Below are 23019 nucleotides of genomic sequence, written 5' to 3'. Positions count from 1 at the left end.
GCCTGGTAGGGCTACAGTCCGTGGGGTCGCAAAGAGTCGGACACGACTGAGCCACTTCACCTTAGGGCTTGGGGGCTGTTTAAAGGAAGAGATGGAGAGACACGGGCTTCCCTGGTGGCTCAGCCAGTAAAGAATCCGCCTGCAATGCAGGAGACCTGGGTTCCATCCCTGGGTTTGGAAGATCCCCTGGAGAAGGGAATGGCTGCCCACTCCAGTATTCTGGCCTGGAGAATTGCACGGACCCCAGTCTGAGTCAGACACGACTGAGCGACTTTCACTTGGAGAGATATATGTATGTATGCAAATCCATATTCAGACCTTATCTGTACAGAGACATGCTTCTGAAAACTGTCGCAAAAAAAGCAAGGAATTCTGTGTTAACCTATATGAGAAAAGGCTTCCCAGGTGGCTCGGTGGTAAAGAATTCGCCCGCCAATGCAGGAGACCCAAGAGACATGGGTTCGCTCCCTGGGTCGGGAAGATCCCCTGGAGGAGGGCATGGCAACCCACTCCAGTCTTCTTGCCTGGAGAATCCCATGGACAGAGGAGCCTGGCAGGCTACAGTCGATGGGGTCGGGTCGCAAACAGTCCAGACACAGCTTAGCGACTGAACAACAACTGCTACTTAGGGAATACTCAAAGGAGATATAGCTCTTATAGGAGATACGCTAGGTAGCTACCTAGCTAGGTATCTGCACAGATGCATGGATGTCCACACATATACACACATCCACAGACGTCCAGCTGTGTCACAGAAATGTAAAGTGACATGTCCCCCACATCATCCGGGTTGTGTGTGTGTGTTTGTTTGCGTAAGATGCAGACCCCATGGCTTCACTTTTCACGGCACTGGTCACGCAGAGAGGCGGGTCCGCCAGGTTCAGATCAGCCGGTTTATCCTCGACAGCCTCCCCCGCTCCCGCTCTTTTCCAGCAGAGCCATTTACACCTCCTTGTCACCTTCTCCCAATCGGAACACCACCCCCTTCCCCCAGATGAGAAGGGAAGGAAGCCGGGAAGAGGGGAGAGGGAGCCACCCGGGGGAGGCGCGCACTAGGTTTCCGGGATGCTGTTTCTCACCCTCCTCCCCGCTGGGGGTCTTGCTTTTAAGGTTGAGGCAGGCGGGAGTGGTCTCCCGGCTAGCTCAGTCGGTAAAGCCTGAGCCTCTTAAAAGCGAGGCAGACGGGCATGGCAGTCCAGAAAGGTCTGCAGTGGGGGTGGTAGGGCTGGGGTAGAGATGAGGACCTGGAGCAAGGACCCCGAGTCCGGGCTGAACCCGGGCTCTTCATCTCAGAGCCAGGACATCGAGTCCCGCAAGGACCCCAGGACGGTCGAAAGCCCGGGAGCAGAGCCAGCGGGCCGGGCCCCGTTCCCTTTAATTCCGGGGTCTTTCCTCTGGAAAACTGCTGCTGTCCCGGGGCCCAGAGGCAGAGAAAGGAACAGACAGATGAACGGAGGAAGCGAAACGGAGCGGGAGAGAGACCAAGCGCACACCCACACACACACACACTCTTCATTTGTTCATCCAGCAACATTTGTTCGGTTCTGGGGACCGTTTTAGGGGTTGCCACAGGGTTTCCCATCCTTGTACTACGGACACTGGAGGTCCAGTGGTTCTTTGCTGGGGGTGGGGGCTGTCCTCTGCCCCGGAGGATGCAGCATCCTTGGCCTCCACCCAGTGGATTCGGAAGCGCCCTCCCGGGTCAGGACGCGCGGAAGAGCCTCCGAGCGCGGCCGAAGGGGCCCGCCTGGCTAGCGCCGCGTGCTGGCGACTCCCAGGACGTGCCCGCCCCCATCCCCGGGCCCCGCCGCCCCCGGCCTGCAACGAGCTTATTTCCCGGTGTGTGGCGACGAGAGACGCTCCACAAACACGGAAACAGGTGGCCCGGGTGCCCCGGCAGGTGGAGAGAGGTCAAGGGCGTGCAGAGAACCCAGAATACCCCGCCTCCCCAAGCCCCGTCCACCGCCCCCTTCCCACTAACGCCGACACCAGGCGGAGGTGGGCTGGGGGTCCTTGGATAAATGTGGAGCAAACACCTCGGGTTGCGGGGTCTGCGGGGGAAACGGGCAGAGAAATCTTCCTTCCGGGAAGCATCCTTGTCCTGACCTGAGAAACCCCTCCTGTGGGCGGGCGCTCCGCTCCGCCTTTCTCCCCCCACGCCCTCTCCCGGTCTAGTCTCCTCCGGCTTCCCTCCGCCCGCCTCTCCTCCTCGGGCATAAAAGCTGGAGTCTCTCGGGAGCTGGGACCCAGACCGGCCGACAGGAGAAAGGTGGCGGGGTCTGCCCACTCCAGCGAGGTGAGACCGAGGCGGGGAGGCTGGGGTCCTGGGAGGATGGAGATGCAGGCGGGAGGGGATGCGGAGAAGGGGAGGGGGAGGTGGGGAGGGACACAGGTGAGGCAGGGAGGGGGCTGGGAGGTCCGGGACAGGGGCTGGGGCCAGTGAGAGGCGGCGTTCCAGGGCTGGATAGGGGAGGCACGGTGGTGGTCCGTGGCCCTGGTTTTTATTTGGAGGATGAGTGAGTGCTTTCCAAGGTTGTGTTGGTTTCTGCTGTGCGGTGACGGGAGTCAGCTATATGTGAACATAGACCGCCTCCCTCTTGAGCCTTCCTCCCATCCCACCCCCATCCCACCCCTCCAAGAAGAAGGTCATCATAGACCACCAAGCTGAGCTTCCCACTGGCTATCTGGGGCTTCCCTGGTGGCTCAGACGGTAAAGAATCCGCCTGCAATGCAGGAGACCTGGTTTCGATCCCTGGGTCGGGAAGACCCCCTGGAGAATGGAGTGGCTACCCACTTTGGCATTCTTGCCGGAAAACCCCATGGAGAGTGGAGCCTGGTGGGCTGCAGTCCTTGGGGTCGCAAAGAGTCTTGAGCCTTCCTCCCACCGCCTCCCCCCTATTCTTCCCCTCTAGGACATCACAGAGCCCTGGCTTGAGCTCCCCACTAGCTAGCTATTTTACACGTGGTGGTGTATATCTATGTCAGTCTTACTCTCTCAATTCAGGCCTCTCTGGCTCTGAAACAGGTCACTCATGCACTGCGGGGTTTGGAGGGGCATATTCTATGTACTATGTACTATGTATCAGGGCTTCCCTGATAGCTAAGTTGGTAAAGAGTCCCCCTGCAATGCAGGAGACCCTGGTTCGATTCCTGGGAAGGGAAGATATGCTGGAGAAGGGGATAGGCTACCCACTCCAGTATTCTTGGGCTTCCCTTGTGGCTCAGCTGGTAAACAATCCGCCTGCAATGAGGGAGACCTGGGTTTGATCCCTGGGTTGGGAAGAACCCCTGGAGAAGGGAGAGACTACCCACTCCAGTATTCTGGCCTGGAGAATTCCATGGACTGTGTAGTCCGAGACTCAGACATGACTGAGCAACTTTCACACTTGCACACACACTTACATTCTATGTACTGAATATCCTGTTACTTACTTACTTTGGGATTCTCCCTCCACCAACTCTCATTTTACTTAAAGCAATGTGCTCCACATAAAGTTAAAAAATTCAGAAGTGTTCGTTTTAATTCTTGATTATATATTTATGACCCAAAATGTAGAGATGAACCTTCAGTTAACAACAGGATATCCTGCACTTTACAGTATATTAAGAGACAGAGAAAGATAAGTACTGTATGATTTCACTTACATGTGAAGTGAAGTGTGTGTTAGTTGCTTAGTTGTGTCCGACTCTTTGCAACCCCAAGGACTGTAGCGTGCCAGGCTCCTCCATCCGTGGGATTCTCCAGGCAAGAATACTGGAGTGAGTACCCATTCCCTTCTCCAAGGGATCTTTCCAACCTAAGGATCGAACCCTGGTCTCTCAAATTTCAGGCAGATTCTCTACCATCTGAGCTACCAGGGAAGCCCACTTAAATGAAAAGTGAAAGTGAAGTCGCTCAGTTGTGTCCGACTCTTCACGACCCCATGGACCCCCCTGTCTATGAGATTTTTCCAGGCAAGAGTATGGAATGGGTTGCCATTTCCTTGTCCAGGGGATCTGTCTGACCCAGGGATCGAACCTGGGTCTCCCACATTGCAGGCAGACACTTTACGTCTGAGCCATCAGAGCCTCAGACCCACTTACGTGTGGCATCTTAAAAAAAAAACAAAACCCCACAGAAGCTCAACCCAGTGCTCTGTGACAACCTCGAGGGGTGGGATGGGAGGGAGGGTCGAGAGGGAGGGGACATGTGTGTACCTATGGCTGATTCATGTAGCTATATGACAGAAGCCAATGCAACATTGTAAAGCAATTATCCTCCAATTAAAAATTTAAAAATAAAAGTTTTTTTAATTTTTATTTTTTTAAATTATGGAAGTATGATCACACATTTTACAGGACACTTGGAAAATACAGAACTAGGTTACGTATAGCTCCACTGTGATTACAGTTTTTTAAAAAATAGACAAATTAAGATTTTTAGTTGGAGTTTCAATATCAAATTGTCAAAAATTAATAGGATGAATAGACAGAGAAGTAGAAGGATATAGTAGACTTGAAAAGCACTATGAACCATTTCAACATAATTAAGATTTATACAATTTTCGCATAACAGCAGGATACAAATGGTATTCAAGTTCCCATAGAGTATAAACCAGGAGACACTGGAACACATCCAGGGACATAAAACAAGGTGCAGAAATTTCATGGTGTAAAAGTATTGAAATCACACAGTCTGTGCTTCTATCACTGTGGAATTATGCTAGAGATCAGTATCAAAAGATATTTGAAAATAAACCACATATTTTCAAGCGCAATGTGACATTGACCATGAGGGATCTTTGGGGAAAAAATATAAATTTTGAGGGGGAAAAAAAAACCCACAGAAATTTCTGAAGGTGGTGGATACATCTATTGCAATGATGGTGTTATCGGTGAAAGGTCATGTCCACACTCACCAAGAGGCATTCTTTAAACATGTTTCATGTTTTTCTTTTTTTTTTTCGTATCAGTTATACCCCAATCAAGCTGCAAAATTAGCAAATAACCCCCCTGCCCTTTCTCTGCAGCATTCCGAAGCACCCAGCCCTCCGGCCCTGAGATGCCTCTGTCTGTTCGCCTGCTCCTTCTTGCGGTCCTCCTCAGCCTGGCCGAGACTCCAGCCTCTGCCCCCGTGCACGGGGTGAGACCCACCTGTCACTGCACACCTGTCACCGCCCTCCCGGGAAAGGAGCTCTAGCTTTCCTGGCTGGGCAAGAGGGACGTCCCTAGCGGTCCAGTGGTTAAGACTCTGTGTTTCCAATGCAGGGGGTGCTGGTTTGATCCCTGGTCTGGGAACTAAGATCCCACAGGCCACACGGTGCAGTCAAAAATTTAAAAAAACATTTTTTTTTTTCTTAAATAAGAAAGACTGAATTCATCACCCTGGTCCAGGGCGGGGGTGGGGGGCGGGTTAGAACAGATCACAGGTGGAATACGAGGGGGTCAGGGCTCAGCTTATCCAAAGCAAAAACACCCTAATGATTAGCGTTGGCCCAGAGATGCCCAAAGCTGCCTTCTAAGGCAGAGCTTCCCAACAATGTAAACTTTCAGTGCTGTAGCAAGCAGGAGAGTCACCTGGAGGGGCCCTGTATCTTCATTTTGCACTGGACTCCCTACATCAGTCCTCAGAACCCACGCTGGCATAGAGTAAGCCCACAATAATTTTAGTCACTCAGTTGTGTCTGACTCTTTGCGACCCCATGGACTGTAGCCTGCCAGGCTCCTCTGTCCGTGGGATTCTCCAGACAAGAATCCTGGAGTGGGTTGCCATGCCCTCCTCCAGTGCCCTCCAGAGGATCTTCCTGACCCAGGGATTGAACCTGTGATCTTCCCGACACAGAGACACAGAGATTGAACCTGCGACTCTTAGGTCTCCTGCACTGCAGGTGGGTTCTTTACTGCTGAGCCACTGGGGAAACACAGATTAAGCCAAACAACTTCACAGAGTGGTGACTGAGCTGGGCGGTGTGCTGACCCAGGTCCTCCCAGCCTTGCAGACTGCGCTTCCCATCTCTCTGAGCCTTGTCTCTCTCATCTCTATCTAGGGGCGAGGAGGCTGGACCCTCAACAGTGCTGGCTACCTCCTGGGTCCCGGTGAGTGACTCTCCATCCCTGCCTGGCGCCTGTGAGCCGTGTGTTCGAAACTCGCAACTCGAAACTCCCAGCCCTATGGCCCCCCGCCCCCAAAGCCCATGGGCTTGATTTCCAGACCGGTCTTGGGGGTTAGTCTAGGGAAGTGATGTGCGCCGGGATCCCGGAGCCAGAGCTCTGGCTTCAAGTCCCAGCTCTGCCCCCGGGGGCGGGTGTGCAGCCTCCACGCCTCGGCTCCCCGGCCCGTGACAGCGGGTGCAACGCTGTCCCCACACTGCGTGAGGGTCAGACAGACCGGAGCACTTCCTGCCACGATCCCCCGTCCCCTCTGCCTGACCCTCCTCCCCATCTTCACTGGGCGCTTGCTGTACCACTGGAGACGTGCTCTCGGGACAGTGCAGTCGGTCAGGCACCAGGAAGTGTGGCAGAAACGATGTGAGGTTTGCTGCAGACGCAGGTGGGCTCAAGCCCCAGTTCTGCCACCTACGGGTTGTTTGTTGTTCAGTCACTCAGTCGTGTCTGACTCTTTAGACCCCAAGGACTGCAGCACGCCAGGCCTCCCTGTCCATCACCAACTCCCAGAGTTTACTCAACTCATGTCCATCGCGTCGGTGATGCCATCCAACCATCCCATCCTCTGTGTCCCCTTCTCCTGCCTTCAGTCTTTCCCAGCATCAGGGTCTTTTCAAATGAGTCAGTTCTTCGCATCAGGTGGCCAAAGTATCAGAACTTCAGCTTCAGTATCAGTCCTTCCAGTGAATATTCGGGGTTGATCTCCTTTAGGGTGGACTGGTTTGACCTTGCAGGCCAAGGGGCTCTCAGGAGTCTCCCCCGGCTGGGGTGGGGGGTGGGTAACCGGGCAGGTGTCTGTCTCTCAGAGCTGCGCCCCCGCCTGGTCAGCCCATGCTCCGTCCCTCGCCCGCTGAGCGGTGCTCTGGGACCACCGGCTGTGTGTCCTCTCTGCCTCTAACGACCTCTTTGTCTTGCTTCCCCGCCCCTTGCAGTGCTCCCCCCTCCCCCGAGGGCGGACAGAGGCCGGAAGGAGAAGACGACCCTGGGGATCCTAGACCTGTGGAGAACCATTGGTGAGTAAAGGCAGGAAAAGGAGGGCCCACCCCATCCCCCCACTCTGCCCCACCTGCCGGCTCTGATTTCAGAAACCCGCTGTGTGTGGGCTCCCTCCTTTGCTCTGACACTCATGCATTGAGGGAGCCTGGGAGACTGATTGGGGCTTCCCTGGGAACCCACCTGCCCACGCAGGAGACATAAGAGACAAGGGTTCAATCCCTGGGTCGGGAAGATCCCCTGGAAGAGGATATGGCAACCCACTCCAGTGTTCTTGCCTGGAGAATCCCATGGACAGAGGAGCCTGGCGGGCTGTGGTCCATGGAGTCGCACAGAGTTGGACACGACTGAGCGACTGAACACGAGAGAGTGATGCTGTTTGTTTCAAACGCCTAAAACGGTGTTATGAAGCCTCCTCACAATTCTGTAGTGTGGTCAGTGAGACTGCATGGAAAATTCCTAGCAGAGGGTCTGGCAGATGGTGGGAGCCAGGTGAGTGTCGGTGGTTCTAAGTATCTCTTTGCAGGGCCCCCCATCCACTTCCTCTTTGCTCAGCCCTGATCCTGTTTACCTCCTCGTCGTGCCTGGCTGGGTACCATCTCTGAGACTCCCCTCTCCCCCTTTGGCCTCTCAAGGGAGAGAACCCTGGGGGCATGTGGCCTCGGGACATGTGGGTAGACACAAGAAGGCTCAGGGCGACCTGAAGGGAACCTGCTCTTCATCACCACCTACCAGATGCGGGCACTTAACTGTATCTCGGGCAGAGTTGCTCAACCTTAGCGCTGTTTACATTTGAGGCTGAACCGCTGTGTGTCAGGGGATGTTTAATAACGGATGCTTTTCAACTGTGGTGTTGGAAAAGACTCTTGAGAGTCCCTTGGGCTGCAGGGAGATCCAACCATTCCATCCTAAAGGAGATCAGTCCTGAATATTCATTGGAAGGACTGATGCTGAAGCTGAAGCTCCAATACTTTGGCCGCCTGATGCGAAGACCTGACTCATTTAAAAAGACCCTGATGCTGGGAAGGATTGAAGGCGGGAGAAGGGGACGACAGAGGATGAGAGGGTTGGATGGCATTGCCAACATGATGGACACGAGTCTGAGCAAGCTCTGGGAGTTGGTGATGGAGAGGGAATCCTGGCATGCTGCAGTCCATGGGGTCGCAAAGAGTCGGACACGACTGAGTGAACAGCAACAACGGGTCTCCATTCATTAGATGGTGGTAGTTCCTCCAAGTTGTGACAACCAACAATGTGTCTGGAAATTGCCAAATATCCCCGGGTGAAGGGGGTGAGGGGCTGGGGAGGAAGTAGGGGGCGTTGGCCCCTAGATGAGAACTGCTAAGTAGTGTATGACTCCAAGGAAATCAGGGAAGTAAAACCAACGCTGCCCTGGTTAAGAATCCGCCCTCCAACGCAGAGGACACACGTTCTGTCCTCTATCCGGGGAGACCCCACGTGCCACGGAGCCACGAAGCCCAAGCTCCGCAATAAGAGGAGCCCCCGCACCGCAAGGAAAAGCGGCCCCCATCCGGCACAACCAGAAAAAACCCTCGCAGCAACGAAGACCCAGCACAGCCCAAAAAATAAAGACAGAATTAAAAAAAAAAAAAAAACCCGCACAGCGCACAGTCCCAAACCGAAAACCCCAAAGGCTTACTGACGTGTGTCTCTCTTCCTAGACGGCCTCCCCTACTCCCAGTCTCTGCTGGCCTCCGGGAGTCTGGGGGAGACTGCTGCCAAAGCAGAGACCGGAGGTAAAGACTGGGGAACTATGAGAGGTGGGGCGGGGGGAGCGGGGCTGGGAGGCTCGGGGAGGCGGGAAGGACCCTGGGCTCACCCACGGGACCCGCACCTATAGCCACAGGCCCTAGCCCCAACCTCACGTGCTCAGCTTCCTGTCCCCCTCTAATTTCAAACAGTCCCTGGCGTTTCCTGACACTCTGGCCCGTTTCCAGCTATGACCCCACGCCCGGACCTTGGCCCCCTCCCCCAGTATCACCCTCCAGTTTAGCTCTAGCTGAGATGTGAACCTCAATCCCTCCCTCTGACCTCGAGGTTCACTCCAGCTTGACCTCTTTCCTAAATAAGATCTGGGGACTTCCCTGGTGGCCCAGTCGCTGAGACTCCAAGCTCCTAATGCAGTGGCCCCTGGTTCAATCCTTATTCAGGGAACTGCATCCCACGTGCTGCAACTGAGAGTTTGCATGCGGCAACCAAAAAAAAAAAAAATCCTGTCCACAGCAGTGAGGGCTTCCCTGATAGCTCAGTTGGTAAAGAATCCACCGGCAATGGGGGAGACCTGGGTTCGATCGCTGGGTTGGGAAGATCCCCTGGAGAAGGGAAAGGCTACCCACTCCAGTGCTCTGGCCTGGAGAATAGTCCATGGGGTCACAAAGAGTCGGGCTGAGTGACTTTCCATTTCACACAGCAGTGAAGATCCCACATGCTGCAACTAAGACCCAGCACAGCCAGATAGATAAATATCTTTTTTTAAGTAAAATAAATAAGATCTTTGTTTCCAACTTTTACACTCTGAACTCTGTACTCATCCTCAAAGGCTTCCCAGGTGGTATGAGTTGTAAAGAATCCACCTGCTGGTGCAGGAGATGTAAGAGACTCGGGTTCGATCCCTGGGTGGGGAAGATCCCCCGGAGGAGGGCGTGGCAACCCACTCCAGTGTTCTCGCCAGGAGAATCCCATGGACAGAGGAGCCTGGTGGGCTACAGTCCATGGGGTCGCAGAGTCAGACGCGACTGAGTAGGCACACGCACACTCATACTCAAACATGATCTGTCCCAGCTTTGGTTTCTGAGTTTCTTGAAACACTGGGTCTGTTCACTCTAGGATCTTGGCACCCAGTCTTGCTTCAATCTAGAAAGCTCTGTTCCTTTTTTAAATTTTTGACTGTGCTTTGCCCCTTGCGGGCGGGATCTTAGTTCCCCGAGCAGGGATGGAACCACAGCAGTGAAGGAACCAAGTCCTAACGACTGGGCGTCCAGGGAATTCTCTAGAAAGTTCTGTTTCTAGAGTTTTGCGTGGCTAGATCCTTCGTGTCATTCAGAAACCAGCTTAGTCATCACCTCTTCCATATAATGGTCACCTGCCCGTTTGATCTGACATTAATCTATTTCTCTCTGTCCCACATTGCAGGCAGATTCTTTACCATCTGAGCCACCAGGGGAACCCACTTACTAGCAGCATTTACCACGATATGATTCTCCCTCCTTCATAGTTTTACCTACTTATACTCTGTCTCCTTCCAGGAAAATCTAAGCTTCGTGAGAGTGGAGAGACCTTCTCCATCTTGCTTACTGCCTAGTGCGATGGATGGTGCATGGTGGGTGCTCGGTAAATATCTGTGAAATGAATGAACTAAATTAACCAAGTGCAGGCTCACATACCACTGACCCAGCCGACCACAGACAAAGCCAACGATCAACCCCCAGCTTTGCCTGCCGTTCTCAAGTTAGATTTTTAACCTCAATTCCACCTCCTTCGATCCCAACCTTATTTTGGGACATGCTTTGACAAGTATCTGGTGGAGGACTACTAAGCCCAGACAGGGGACACCTTCTGATTCACTGCTTCCCACTGCAAACTCGGCTACACTCTGGCTCTTGAAAACACTCCCCAGCGTCACCATGTACCATCTCCAAATGGGAGTGCAAGAGGAAAGTAGGCGGGTAGGCGAATAGGAGACGGCAGAAGAAGCAAGGGCAGAGAGGAGGAGCTCTCTGTCCTTGAGAGAGTTGTCAAAACTGAGGTGAACCGAAGAGAGGTTCCTCTCTTGGGTCACCACAACACTCAGAACCTGGCTGGGGTAGCGGTGGGGAATGGAACCATTCAAACTGACGTCTTTCTCTTGCACAGATCCAGGCGTGCTCGGCCAGAAAGTCCTCAAGGAGGAAGATGCCTGGGTTCCTAGATGTTCCCAGACTTCTGCTCCAAACCTTTGCCCCTCTGGCTCTTCTGAAACCCTGTGTCGTCACCCTCTACTGAGACTGAGATCGTGAAATTAAAATCTCAGGAAGAAAATCTGAAGCACTGGAAGAATTGTTTTTTTTTTTTTCAATCTGCTGCTGCTAAGTCGCTTCAGTTGTGTCTGACTCTTAGTGACCCCATGCACTGCAGCCTACCAGGCTCCTCCATCCACCGGATTTTCCAGGCAAAAGTACTGGAGTGGGTTTTTTTTTTTTTCCAATCTACATTGGTTGAATCCACAGATATAGAACTTACTAATCAGAGGATAGGCTGTATTTCTTTGTCTTCTCTCTCTCTTTTTCGATTGAAATACAGTTGAAATATAAATTATATTTTATTTTATTTATTTATTTTGGGGCTTTTCTGGTGGCTCAGATGGTAAAGAATCTGCCTGCAATGCAGGAGAACCATGTTCGATCCCTGGGTTGGGAAGATCCCTTGGAGAAGGGAATGGCAACCCACTCTAGTATTCTTGCCTGGAGAATCCCATGAACAGAGGAGCCTGGCAGGCTATGGTCTGTTGGGTTGCAACAAGTTGGACACCACTGAAGCGACCGAGTACCCACTTGAGCATTTAAAGTAACTGTATTCTTTTGGAATTATGAACTGTTAGGTAATGTAATATTAATGCCCATTTGAACACTGAGATTCTAGGGTGTCTCTGCTTGAAAAGATTCTTCAAGGTAGCACTCTTTCATCCCACCTGGCTCTCCTCCAGCAGAAATTAAGAGAGCTCATTTGGAGCAGAATGGAGATAATGAAGTATTTCTTTTCAAAGAATCAGCGTTTTCTTCTATTAATTAGCTTGGGAATTTGTTGGGGGCGGCAAACTCAAGGATGATATTGTAATAGATACTGGTGTCTGGCTGCTCGCACTTAAAAGCCAATACAGAGGCCAGGTTGGGGGAAAGGAAAGCTAGCATTATTCTGGATGCCAGCAACTGTTGAAAGTGAAATCGCTCAGTCATGTCTAACTCTTTGCGACCCTGTGGACTGTAGCCTACTAGGCTCCTCCATCCATGGCATTTTCCAGGCAAGAGTACTGGACTGGTTTGCCATTTCCTTCTCCAACAAGGAAGAGGAAGGACTGACTCCCTCCACCTCCCACCCCGGACAATTAATGAGCAACAGCTTTTATAGATGGAGGGAGGGGGCTACAGGCAGAAACAGCGCAGTCAGCTCTGACAATCATCCTGAAACTGGTCATCACTGGTCTGATCAGTGTCATCTTGATTGTTGTCGATACAGTTAACCTTCAGTTCCAGGGTCCATTTGTTTTCATTTCTTAGGTTAATTCTCAGAATTGTGTCAGCTTCTCTCATGGTTTCCCAGGAGGCTCAGTGGTAAAGAGTCCGCCTGCCAAGGCAAGAGATGTGGGTTTGTTCCCTGGGTCGGGAAGATCCCCTGGAGAAGGGAATGGCAACCCACTGCAGTAATCTTAACTGGAAAATGCCATGGAGGGAGGAACCTGGTGGGCTACAGTCCATGGGGTCACAAAGAGCCACTTCACTTTCTTTCACTTTGCAACTCCATGGACTGCAGCACGCCAGGCTTCCCTGTCCTTCACTATCTCCCGGGACTTTGCTCAAACTCGTGTCCATTGAGTCGGTGATGGCATCAAACCATCTCATCATCAAACCATCTCATCCTCTGTCACCTCCTTCTATCTCAAAGGATGTTAACTTACAGGCCCAAGATGGAGGCAACTAATTCAAAGGAGCAATATAGAATATAAAGACTGGGTCTCTTCAGAAACAGGGGTATTAGAACCATTATTGAAGAATCAACACAAGAAATTAATACCATGAAATATGAATAAGACTTCAAAACACAGACGCAGTTAAGTACTACTTAAGAAAAGTGAATAACAGGGCTTCCCCGGGGGCTCGGAGGTAAAGGCTGTGCCTGCCAATGAGAGCACACGAGTTCCATCCCTGACCCAAGAAGGTCACAGGGCTCCAGAGCAACTAAGGCCATGCGACACAACCACCGAGCCTGGGAGCCGCCACTACTGAAGCCCAGAGCCCCGAGAGTCGGGCTCCGCACAAGAGAGGTCACTGCAGTGAGAAGCCTGTGCCCCGGGACTGGAGAGGAGCCCTGCGCCCCGAGCAGCAACGAAGACCCAGCACAGCCGAAAATAAATGGATTTAAAAATAAAATACATACCGAGGCTGAGAAACTGCTATTGAGGAAACGTGGTGATGGAGTGAGATGCCGGGTGATAAAGCAACAGCCAGGCCTGTCCGTCTCCAAAGAACCACTGATTGTGTGGAGATCGGAAGACAACCTGAGGGTGTCGGGGGAAGGACTTTCCAGACAGCGGAGGAAAACCCTAGAAACCAGACCGCAAAGCCAGCTGGGCTTGGTGTGGTCAGGTGTGCAAGGTGGCTGGGGAGTGGAGGAGAAGGTAGAGAGTGTGAGGAGTGGTGCCCTCTGAGGGTGTGAGAAAGGATTTGGATTTGCCAAGGGAAGATTTCATGCAAGGATGGGCACAATAAAGGACAGAAATGGTATGGACCCAAGAGAAGCAGAAGATATGAATAAGAGCTGGCAAGAATATACTGCCTGCTGCCTGCCAAGTCACTTCAGTTGTGTCCGACTCTGTGCGACCCCATGGACTGCAGCCTACCAGGCTACTCTGTCCATGGGATTCTCCAGGAAAGAACACTGGAGTGGGTTGCCATTTCCTTCTCCAGGCAAGAATATACAGAACTATACAAAAAAGATCTTCACGACCCAGATAATCCCGAAGGTGTGATCACTCACCTAGAGCCGGACAGCCTGGAATGTGAAGTCAAGTGGGCCTTAGGAAGAATCACTATGAACAAAGCTAGTGGAGGTGATGGAATTCCAGTTGAGCTATTTCAAATCCTCAGACATGATGCTGTGAAAGTGTTGCACTCAATAAGTCAGCAAGTTTGGAAAACTCAGCAGTGGCCACAGTGCCCCGCCCTCCACAGTTGTTGGAGAAGGAAATGGCAACCCAGTCCAGTACTCTTGCCCAGAAAATGCCATGGACGGGGGAACCTGGTAGGCTACAGTCCACGGGGACGCAAAGAGTTGGACATGACTGAGCAACTTCACTTTCACTTTCAACAGTTTCTGGCATCGAAAATAAAGCTAACTTTTCTTTCCCCCAACCTGGCCTCTGTATTGGCTTTTAAGTGCGAGCATCCAGACAGCAATATCTATTACAATATCATCCTTGAGTTTGCCGCCCCCAACAAATTCCCAGGCTAATTAATAGAAGAAAATGCTGATTCTTTGAAAAGAAATACTTCATTATCTCCATTCTGCTCCAAATGACCTCTCTTCATTTCTGCTGGAGGAGAGCCAGGTGGGATGAAAGAGTGCTAACTTGAAGAATCTTTTCAAGCAGAGACACCCTAGAATCTCAGTGTTCAAAAGGGCATTAATATTACATTACCTAACAGTTCATAATTCCAAAAGAATACAGTTACTTTAAATGCTCGAGTGGGTGCTCAGTCGCTTCAGTCATGTCCGACTCTTTGCAACCCAACAGGCCATAGCCTGCCAGGCTCCTCTGTCCATGGGATTCTCCAGGCAAGAATACTGGAGTGGGTTACCATTCCCTTCTCCAGGGGATCTTTCTGATGAAGGGATCGAACCTGGGTCTTGTATGGTGCAGGTGAGTTTTCCATGAGTGTGTTTTGGGGTGGCACGGACGCCAGTGACTCTGCCCCAGGGCTGTCTGTGATGTGTCCACAAGCCTGAAAAAATGTCTGGTCCTCAGCCGTATTGATGGAGCAAATTTCCAGTAGGACTCTGAGCAAATGCTTCTAGAAGTGGGTGCCCAGTTGACGCCTATGGAAATGGATTTCCTCTGCTTTTCCTCAGCATTAAAGTCACTTCTTAGAAGTCTAGGGAGACAAAAAAAAGAAACAAATGGGTTTCATTTTTTTCCACCCTTCTGTCTCCCCTACATCCCAATATTGGACACCATTGCTCGACTCATTCAATATTTCATGAAACTCTCTGGTCAGAAATGACCATAGGGCTTCCTTGGTGGTCCAGTGGCTAAGAATCTGCTGCCAATGCAGGGGACATGGGTTTGATCCCTCATATGGGAAGACTCCGCCTGCCTCTACGCCTGTGCACCAGAACTCTTGAGCCTGAGAGGGGCAACTACTGAACCCGAGCTGTAGACTCCCAGCTCTGCCATGGGAGAAGTCACCACAAAGAGAAGCCCATACCCCTCAGCTAGACAGTAGTCCCCTCTAGCTACGACTAGAGAAAGCCCTCACAGCAAAGAAGACCCAGCCCAGCCAAAATGAATGAATTAAAAAACTTAAAACTAATAATAAATATATATGTAGTTTTTAAATGGCCATAGGGTGCCGCTCAGAAACCCTTGAAGAAAACCAGCCACCTCACAGCAACATGTGTGGAAACATTCTTCTCCCCTTGCAGAAGAGCTGGATTACACGTGGGGTTAGAGGAAGATCTCCTGTCACAAGGTCTCCCAGCTAATGTAAGATGAACAGAAAGCAAGATCTTTTGGAAACCCAGCCGTGTGTCCTGATTTCTAGGCATCCTCCTTGGACGTGCCCACTCATCGCTTACCCCTTCCAGGTCTCTTGCCTTCAGCCTCCTCAGGTCAGGCACTGGCTCTCAAAGTGTGTCTGGAGCTGAAATGTCTGTATTTATAGAGATTTGGGTGAAACTCCAGGGATTTCTGGCCATAACCTCACCATCCCACTGATAGGCTAAAGGGCATGGAAGGAACCACTCTGGATAATCTGGGTAGATTCCATTTCCTATGGAGACTCCAACAGGAAGAACCATTAAAGAGGCCACCATATTGGTTTGGCAGTAACCTTTCTCTAATGTATTTTATTTACTTTAGAATTGTGGATGGCATTTCTTGGGGAAACAGATTGATTTTCCTGATCTGATGAATTTTTTCTCTGCTTGGAGACTGTGAAGCAGTCCAGTAATTGTAATCCAATGGTTGTAATCAAATTGGGTTACCCAATCTTGTTTCTTTTCTCATGAATTAAGTCATCAAAGACTTTTGTCTAAAATCAGCTGACGAGATCAACTGTAAGAAGCCATTTCAGAGAGGCATCAAGGAAACCCAAGGTTGTACACCAGTAGGGAAAAAGAGGAGAAGGCAATGGCACCCCACTGCAGTACTCTTGCCTGGAAAATCCCATGGATGGAGGAGCCTGGTGGGCTAGAGTCAGACATGACTGAGTGACTTCACTTTCACATTTCCCTTTCAAGCATTGGAGAAGGAAATGGCAACCCACTCCAGCGTTCTTGCCTGGAGAATCCCAGGGATGGGGAAGCCTGGTGGGCTTCCGTCTATGAGGTCGCACAAAGTCGGACACGACTGAAGCAACTTAGCAGCAGCAGTAGCAGGAGGGGAAAAGAATGACGCTTATCAATTTAAGAAGCCTTCTTTTTCTAAATACCTAAGGAAGCAGTATGCAAACTAGTACAAAGGGAACCTATCTCAACATAATAATGGCCACATTGAAAAAACCGTGGCTATCACCTACCTGTAGCAAAGTCTTAGAAGAGAAAACACACAGCTCTTTGATAGAAATTTGTTTGTTTATTTGAAATTTAAATTTCACTGGTGATCCTGTATTTATCTAGCTGTCCTGGTAGGAGCATCCTATTTTACAAGGAAATCACACCTGGCAGGAAGGCAATCAGCAGTAGCCTCACTCTGATGATGAGGTACTGAGAACCAGTGAGACACAGCTTCATTGGAAGAACAAGAACAACACAAAGCGAAAACATGTAAGAAAACCAGAGTCTAACACCATAAGGCAATTATCCTCCAATTGAAAATAAACAAATGAAAAATAAAACTATAGTCTATAGCAAAGTAGAAAACAAAATCAAAAGGGAAAAGTAAGTCAACACTCAAGTATCCTAATTCACGCGAATGGAATCCCACTGGGTTCCACAGTCCTCCTAAGCCCCTCCCCTGTCATCCACACTTTGTATCACACAGGTGACAAATCATTCTCATTTTCTCATTAAAACAGAAAGACCTGGACCTGAGAGCAGGGTCCTGAGCCAGTCATCTGGAATGGATTTTCCGGTGGCGTTTGAAAGTCCCCAGCTGACTGAAGGCCCTGTGACACTCGGGGCACACGTAGGGCTTGAGGCCAGAGTGGGTGCGTTGGTGAACACTGAGGTTCGCTCGGTAGCCGAAAGCTCTGTCACAGTGCTCACAGCGGAAAGGCTTCTCCTGGGAATGGGTCACTTTGTGAGCATGCATCGTGGAGTTGTGGGTGAACTTCTTGAGGCAGATATCACAGCTGTAGGGCTTCTCTCCAGTGTGGATCCGCTGGTGAACCCGCAGATCTGAAGGCTGTATGAACCCTTTGGCACAGATGTCACATTTAAAGGGCCTCTCTCCTGTGTGTCTCCTCTGGTGCAAGGTAAGCTGAGATTGATAAGGAAAGCTCTTTTTGCACACCTTGCATTCAGAGCGTGCCCGTCCCGGGGTTCCTGCTCCCTCAGAATGACTGGTGGGTCCCACGTTGCCAAATGCACCAACGGAATGGGACCCAAGCTGTCCTGAGAACTCTCCTTGGTCCAAACACGTGGCTGCTTCTTTACCCACGTCTTTGCAAGTGGGAGTGCTGTCCCGCTTCCTTTTGACATGTCTGCGATTCTTCAGAGGACCTCGTCTGGATCCACTCGGAGTGGAAACATCTCCTTCTGGAACACAAAAGGAAAGGGTTCAGAGCCACATTTGAAGTATCACTTCCTTCCTGGGGACTCTCCCCTCTCTCTCTGCCCTCCCAGAATCTGCTGAAAGAAGACATTCAGCACCATATTTATCAAGGAGCATTTTCCATAGTGCCGGCCTCATTGGAACCATCCCTAATCTTGGCTACAGACTTCCCAGAAACCAAACTACCTAAGAGTCTAGCTGATGAAACACTCTGGAACGTTGACGATGGAGAAGATTGGCATTGGAAAACCAACTCCTACCCCACAACAACAAGGGATGGAAATGCTGGGTACCCCATCCTGGACATCAGTGGAGGCAGTCAGTACCTCCTGTGGTCTCCAAGTTTTTAATACTCACCACGATCCTGCAGAAGTTCAGGCTCTTGAGACGAAAGGGTTCTTGTCACTCCTGTGTCTTCCAGCAGGTCCTTCACCAAGTACTCCTTGGAGGGCGTCTGACCCTCCAGTTCACCTGTTTCAGGAATGGTCTCCGGCGGGAGAGCTTTCTGGAGCTGACAAGGGGCAACCAAGCACAGTCAATCCCACTGCCTTAGCCCACGGCAAGCTCTGTCTCCTTTTTCCCCACCCACCTCGTACCCTGATCTCACACTCCAGCTTTCTGGATATCAGTTTGGGGGATATGCCCTGACTGCTTCCCATCACCCTGACTGGCAGTCCTCTTCTGATTCCCATGTCTGTCCTACATCTATACCGACCACCTCTGGCAAAAGTCCAGACTTCACAGCTGGCACTGCCAATTCTCTTTGCAAATATTTCTCCACCTCATCTCACATTCTCCAGGCCCTGAATCTGAAAGCAGAGGATTCTGGCTCTAGGGCTCCTGACTTCACCACTTGTTGATACCTTGCCTGGATTTGTCTTCGTCATGGAAGGTGGCCTGGGGCATAATATGATGATAAGCAGTATAGGTGTTATACTGTATAGCTCTATTCTACACTATGTGGCTCTATTCACGAGAAATCAGTAGCATCTCCTCCCCCGATTCACATTTCAAAAAAATCCACTGTCTCCAGACATACTCCAAATTCTGAGGGGGAAAATGACTCCAACGGGGAACTTGTTATTCAATTCAAGGTGTTTACAATATCCCCCAATATTAGTGCCTCTGACGAAATCCATCATGGGTGAAACAGCTGTGAGTTCATTTACCCCTGATGAACCCACCCAGCACCATCCCGTGGAAACGGGACTCCTCTGCCCTCATGCTTAGGGCCACAAGCTTTCATGGTGAAGGACTATGAAAGATGGATTGTCTTCATTCTCACACTGGATGGAAAACGGCCGGGAACAGAATGCATCCATGGGAATTCCTGGAGGCAGTGGGTCCATTCCTGTCCTTTGCCAAACTCTCCCAATTACTTCCACAACCACGCCCACCCGATCCTCTTCTACCTGCTCCCAGACTGGAGGTCAGGACATCACACTCACCTGCCCCCTCGACAGGTCCTTGCCTCCTGGCAGATGCTGCACGTCTTGGCTTTCCTGCTGGCCCTCATCTGGAGGGACGACATTGATTGTAGACTGGGGCTCCCTGGCTTGGTCTCTCTCACTGTGCCCTTCATTGACCTCAGATCCTAACATCTCAACACCCGAGACTGGCATCAAAAAATCCTCGCCTTGGACACGGACTACAGCCTGTGACAAAAAATTCAGATAGGATCAGTCTCCCTTCACAAGATCCAAAAAGGTATTCATTGTGTATCCCACCCTAGAAGCCCACCTCCTGGGAATGACATTTGAAAGACCAACACCCTCAAAGTGAGGACCAAAGAAACCTCCAGTGATGCCACAGGCCAAGTGCTCACCCCTGTGGTAATCAGTGATTTAGAGCCAAGCCCTCTGATCCTTCTGCTTTATCTCCCAGCTCACAGCCCCTCATGCCACCGTTCCGTCTCACAGGGTCACTAGGGTCCTACTCACCCATTTCGTCAGTTTCTGCTTCTTTCTCAGCACCTCTTCCAGATCCTTACAAGTCTCGGCACCACTACTTTTGACTAAGACCTGGATGTCCGGTGGCATGCACATCACGAACTGCTCCAGCACCAGCCTGTCCACCATGTCCTCCTTGGTGTGAAGATCCGGCCTCAGCCACAGACTGCAGAGTTCACGGAGCCTCCTCAGAGCCTTGATCGGGTCGGATTCGTCCGAGCTGCTAAACGTTCTGAAGTGGACGCGCAACTTTTCCAGGTCGGAGTCGGGGTTTTCCCTTCGGGTGTCTTTGTGTGGCGCAGACGCTGGCGACCCTGCTCCGGGGCTGTCCACGAAGGGGCCACGACCCCTTGTCTGGTTCTCAGCCATACCGACTCTAGAGCTTTTCAGTAGGACTCTGGGCAAATGGTCTAGAAGTGGGTGCCCAACTGACCCCAATGGAAAGGAATTTCCTCTTGCTTTCCTCAGTAACAGATTCAGTATTCAGAAATATGGCCGCAAAAAAGATAAACGAATGCAGCCAATTAGTTTTATTTTCATCCACCCTACCATCCCTCATCCCAATACTGGGCATTATTCCCCCCTCAGAATTTCACACCAGGGACAAGAATCCATTCTCTTATTCCTCCGACATCCATCTTACAGTACAAGAAACTGTGTGGTCAAAACTGTCCACAGGGCACTGCTTAAAAGCCCTTGTTGGAAAAATGAAGCACACCACACGACACCATGGAGTGTGGAAACAATCTCATCTCACAGAAGATTCCACAAATGAACCACAGTTCACGTGTGGCCGGAGGGAGATCGGTGGATTTCACACGGTCTCTGAGCGAATGCAAGGTGAACAGAAAGCCAGGACTTACTGAAACCCACTTCCACGTGCCCTGACTTCGAGCGTTCTCTTTAGACATTTCCCATCAATTACCTCCTTGAAGCCTTCTCGCCTCGGTCCTCCTCAGTTGGGGACTTGCTCTCAAACTCGGCCGGCGGAGAAGCGTCTCTCTATGGAGCTGGAAGAAATGCCGGACCTCTCGGCCTGTTACGCAATCGGCGCATGGATTCGTTGAGGGCGGGGCAAGCCATTCTAGATAATTCCACGTTACTTAATCACAGGGATTTGATTGCCCATGGAAACTCACTCAGGAGAAACCACGATTTACTAAAGACGCCTCCATAGTGATTTAGCGACAGGTTCTGTGTATTCGTTTTGTTCTGTTTTTGGCCAAGCAGGGAGGCAAGTGCGGTCTCAGTTCCCAGACCGCGGAAGGAAACCACTCGGCCTGCAGCGGGAGCGCTGAGGCTCACCCGCTGGACCGCTAGGGAAATCCCTCGGTTTCCTTTTGGATTTGATTGATTTTGGACTTTAGCGACTGCAGTTTGGGGTGAACGGACTGGTTTTAATGATCTCGAGAATTTTTGGTCTCACTGCCTGGAGGGTTTGACGGAGTCAGAGATATGGTGGTGGGAACCAGATGGGTTTGACTCCTCTCGTCTTTCTGTTCTTGTGAGATAAGTCTTCAAACGGTTTTCTAAAATCAGCTGATGAGCTAAGGTGTGAGAAGACCCGATTTCTAAGTAGCCTTTTTGAAGACTGGAAGTTGTACACCAATAGGAAAAAAGAATGATACCTATTACTTTCGGAAGCCTTCCTTTTTCGAAACACCTCAGGAAGAAATCCCTGAACAAGTATGGAGTGAGTGAATCTATCTCAGCATAATAACAGCCATGTAGGCAAAACCACGGCCATCACCTATTCCCTGTAGAAAAGTCTTAGAAACTACACAGACACATTTGACAGAAATGTGTTTATTTGAAATTTAAATTCCACTGGAGAGCTTGGCCTCTGTGCCAGGACCATGCAGGTTTACAGAGAAGTCCTGCCTAACAGGAAGGCAGTCAACGGTAGGCTCAGTTTCATGATGAAGTACTGATAACTAATGAGACATGCTTTCAGTAGAAGAATAACAAAAGAAAGCAAAAACTTTTTGAAACAGGCTACACTAAAGTAGAAAACAAATTCCAAAGGGAACGATAAGCCATCACTCAAATATCCTCCTCATTCATGTAAATGGAACCCCCTGGACCCAATATCCTCCGAAGCTCTTCCCATGTCATCCACCCTTTGTGTTACAGAAGTGACAAATCATTGTGAATTTCCTTCTTGGAGCAGAAAGGACTTGGACCCGAGGGCAGGGTCCTGGACCAGTGGTTCGGAATGGGTTTCCTGGTGGGATTTGAGACACCCCAGGGAGCAGAAGGCTGGTAACACTCAGGGCACATGTAGGGCTCCAGCCCACAGTGTGTCCACTGAGGTTCCCACTGTGATTGAAAGCTTTTTCACAGTGCTCACAGCATAAAGGCTTCTCTTGGGTGTGGTTCCTCTGGTGAGCCTGCAGCGTGGAGTCGTGGGGGAACTTCTTGGGGTAGAGATCACAGTTGTAGGGCTTCTCGCCTGCGTGGGTCTCCTGGTGACGACATAGGTCCAGAGGCTGCATGAACCATTGGACATGGATGTTGCTTTTTTCTCTTTGTAATTTAAAGGGCCCTCTCTCTTTAATGCAGTTCTAGAATAAGAGCCCATTCCTTTGATAAGCACGGGCTCAGCAGAAGATTCTAAAGGATGTGTGTAAAAAAATGTTTCCAAAGGCTCCAGAGATGACCCCAACTCTGCTTCCTGCTTCCCCTGGAAAATACTCCATGTCCTGGGTGGGGCGGCTACTTGGTCCAGCTGACTGTAGGAATGTCATAGTGCTCCGTGAGCGTGTCCAGGTGTCTGTTGAAGTCCTCCACTCTCTGCTTGTGGGTTTTGGAGGCTTTCTTCAGGATCCTCTCCATTTGTTGCTTCTCCTGCACCTTCTCAAAGGCCTCCTGGGCTGGGGTCCGCTTATCGAGGTGGCGCTTCAGATCCTCATCCTGGTTCTTCTGGATTTTTCCCATCGTTTCCAGGAGTTTGGCCTTGTCTATGTCCTTTTTCTTCTTCCGCCACTAACCAAACTAGGTAAAACTTTCAGATACCTATGCTTTGACTCCTTCCAACTCTCCAGGTAAATGAGAAAAGTATTTGATAGACCAGGAAAATCAATCTTACTACCAAAAAGTGCATGGACTTCCCTGGTGGTAAAGAATCTGCCTGCAATGCGGGAGACCTGGCTTTGCTCCCTGGGTTGGTAAGATCCCTTGGAGAGGGGAACAGCTACCAACTCGTTTTCTGGTGTGGAGAATTCCATG

General features: G+C 50.7%; 1 protein-coding gene and 1 long non-coding RNA gene across 2 annotated transcripts; one reads left to right on the top strand and one right to left on the bottom strand.

Moving 5' to 3' along the window:
- The first annotated feature begins 6024 nt into the window (after positions 1 to 6024).
- On the top strand, positions 6025 to 11182 carry LOC113876609. The gene is made up of 5 exons (XR_003506537.1): positions 6025 to 6075; positions 7077 to 7157; positions 8820 to 8894; positions 10404 to 10488; positions 11011 to 11182. It is a non-coding gene; the product is annotated as an uncharacterized LOC113876609 (long non-coding RNA).
- A 5997-nt stretch (positions 11183 to 17179) lies between these two features.
- Positions 17180 to 20160, bottom strand: LOC113875746 (zinc finger and SCAN domain-containing protein 5B-like). Its single transcript, XM_027514436.1, has 4 exons — positions 19783 to 20160; positions 19291 to 19497; positions 18200 to 18353; positions 17180 to 17826 (listed from the first exon to the last, which is right to left on the bottom strand). The coding sequence occupies exons 1-4, from the start codon at positions 20158 to 20160 to the stop codon at positions 17180 to 17182; spliced, it is 1386 nt and encodes a 461-aa protein (XP_027370237.1).
- Positions 20161 to 23019: the final 2859 nt, after the last annotated feature.

Source organism: Bos indicus x Bos taurus, chromosome 18 (genome assembly GCF_003369695.1).
Source record: "Bos indicus x Bos taurus breed Angus x Brahman F1 hybrid chromosome 18, Bos_hybrid_MaternalHap_v2.0, whole genome shotgun sequence".
Taxonomy (NCBI): Eukaryota; Metazoa; Chordata; class Mammalia; order Artiodactyla; family Bovidae; genus Bos; species Bos indicus x Bos taurus.
The sequence above is the reverse complement of the archived record's forward strand: the minus strand, read 5'-3'. Positions and strand labels throughout refer to the sequence as shown.

Bases quoted from the DNA above. Each gene is read 5' to 3' on its own strand.
- LOC113875746 (XM_027514436.1), bottom strand. From the start codon at position 20,160: ATGGCTGAGAACCAGACAAGGGGTCGTGGCCCCTTCGTGGACAGCCCC. The intron at 19,498-19,782 runs GTGAGTAGGACC...TTTTTGTCACAG, and splicing joins AGCAGAAACTGACGAAATGG to GCTGTAGTCCGTGTCCAAGG. The intron at 18,354-19,290 runs GTGAGTGTGATG...GCCCCTTGTCAG, and splicing joins AGGACCTGTCGAGGGGGCAG to CTCCAGAAAGCTCTCCCGCC.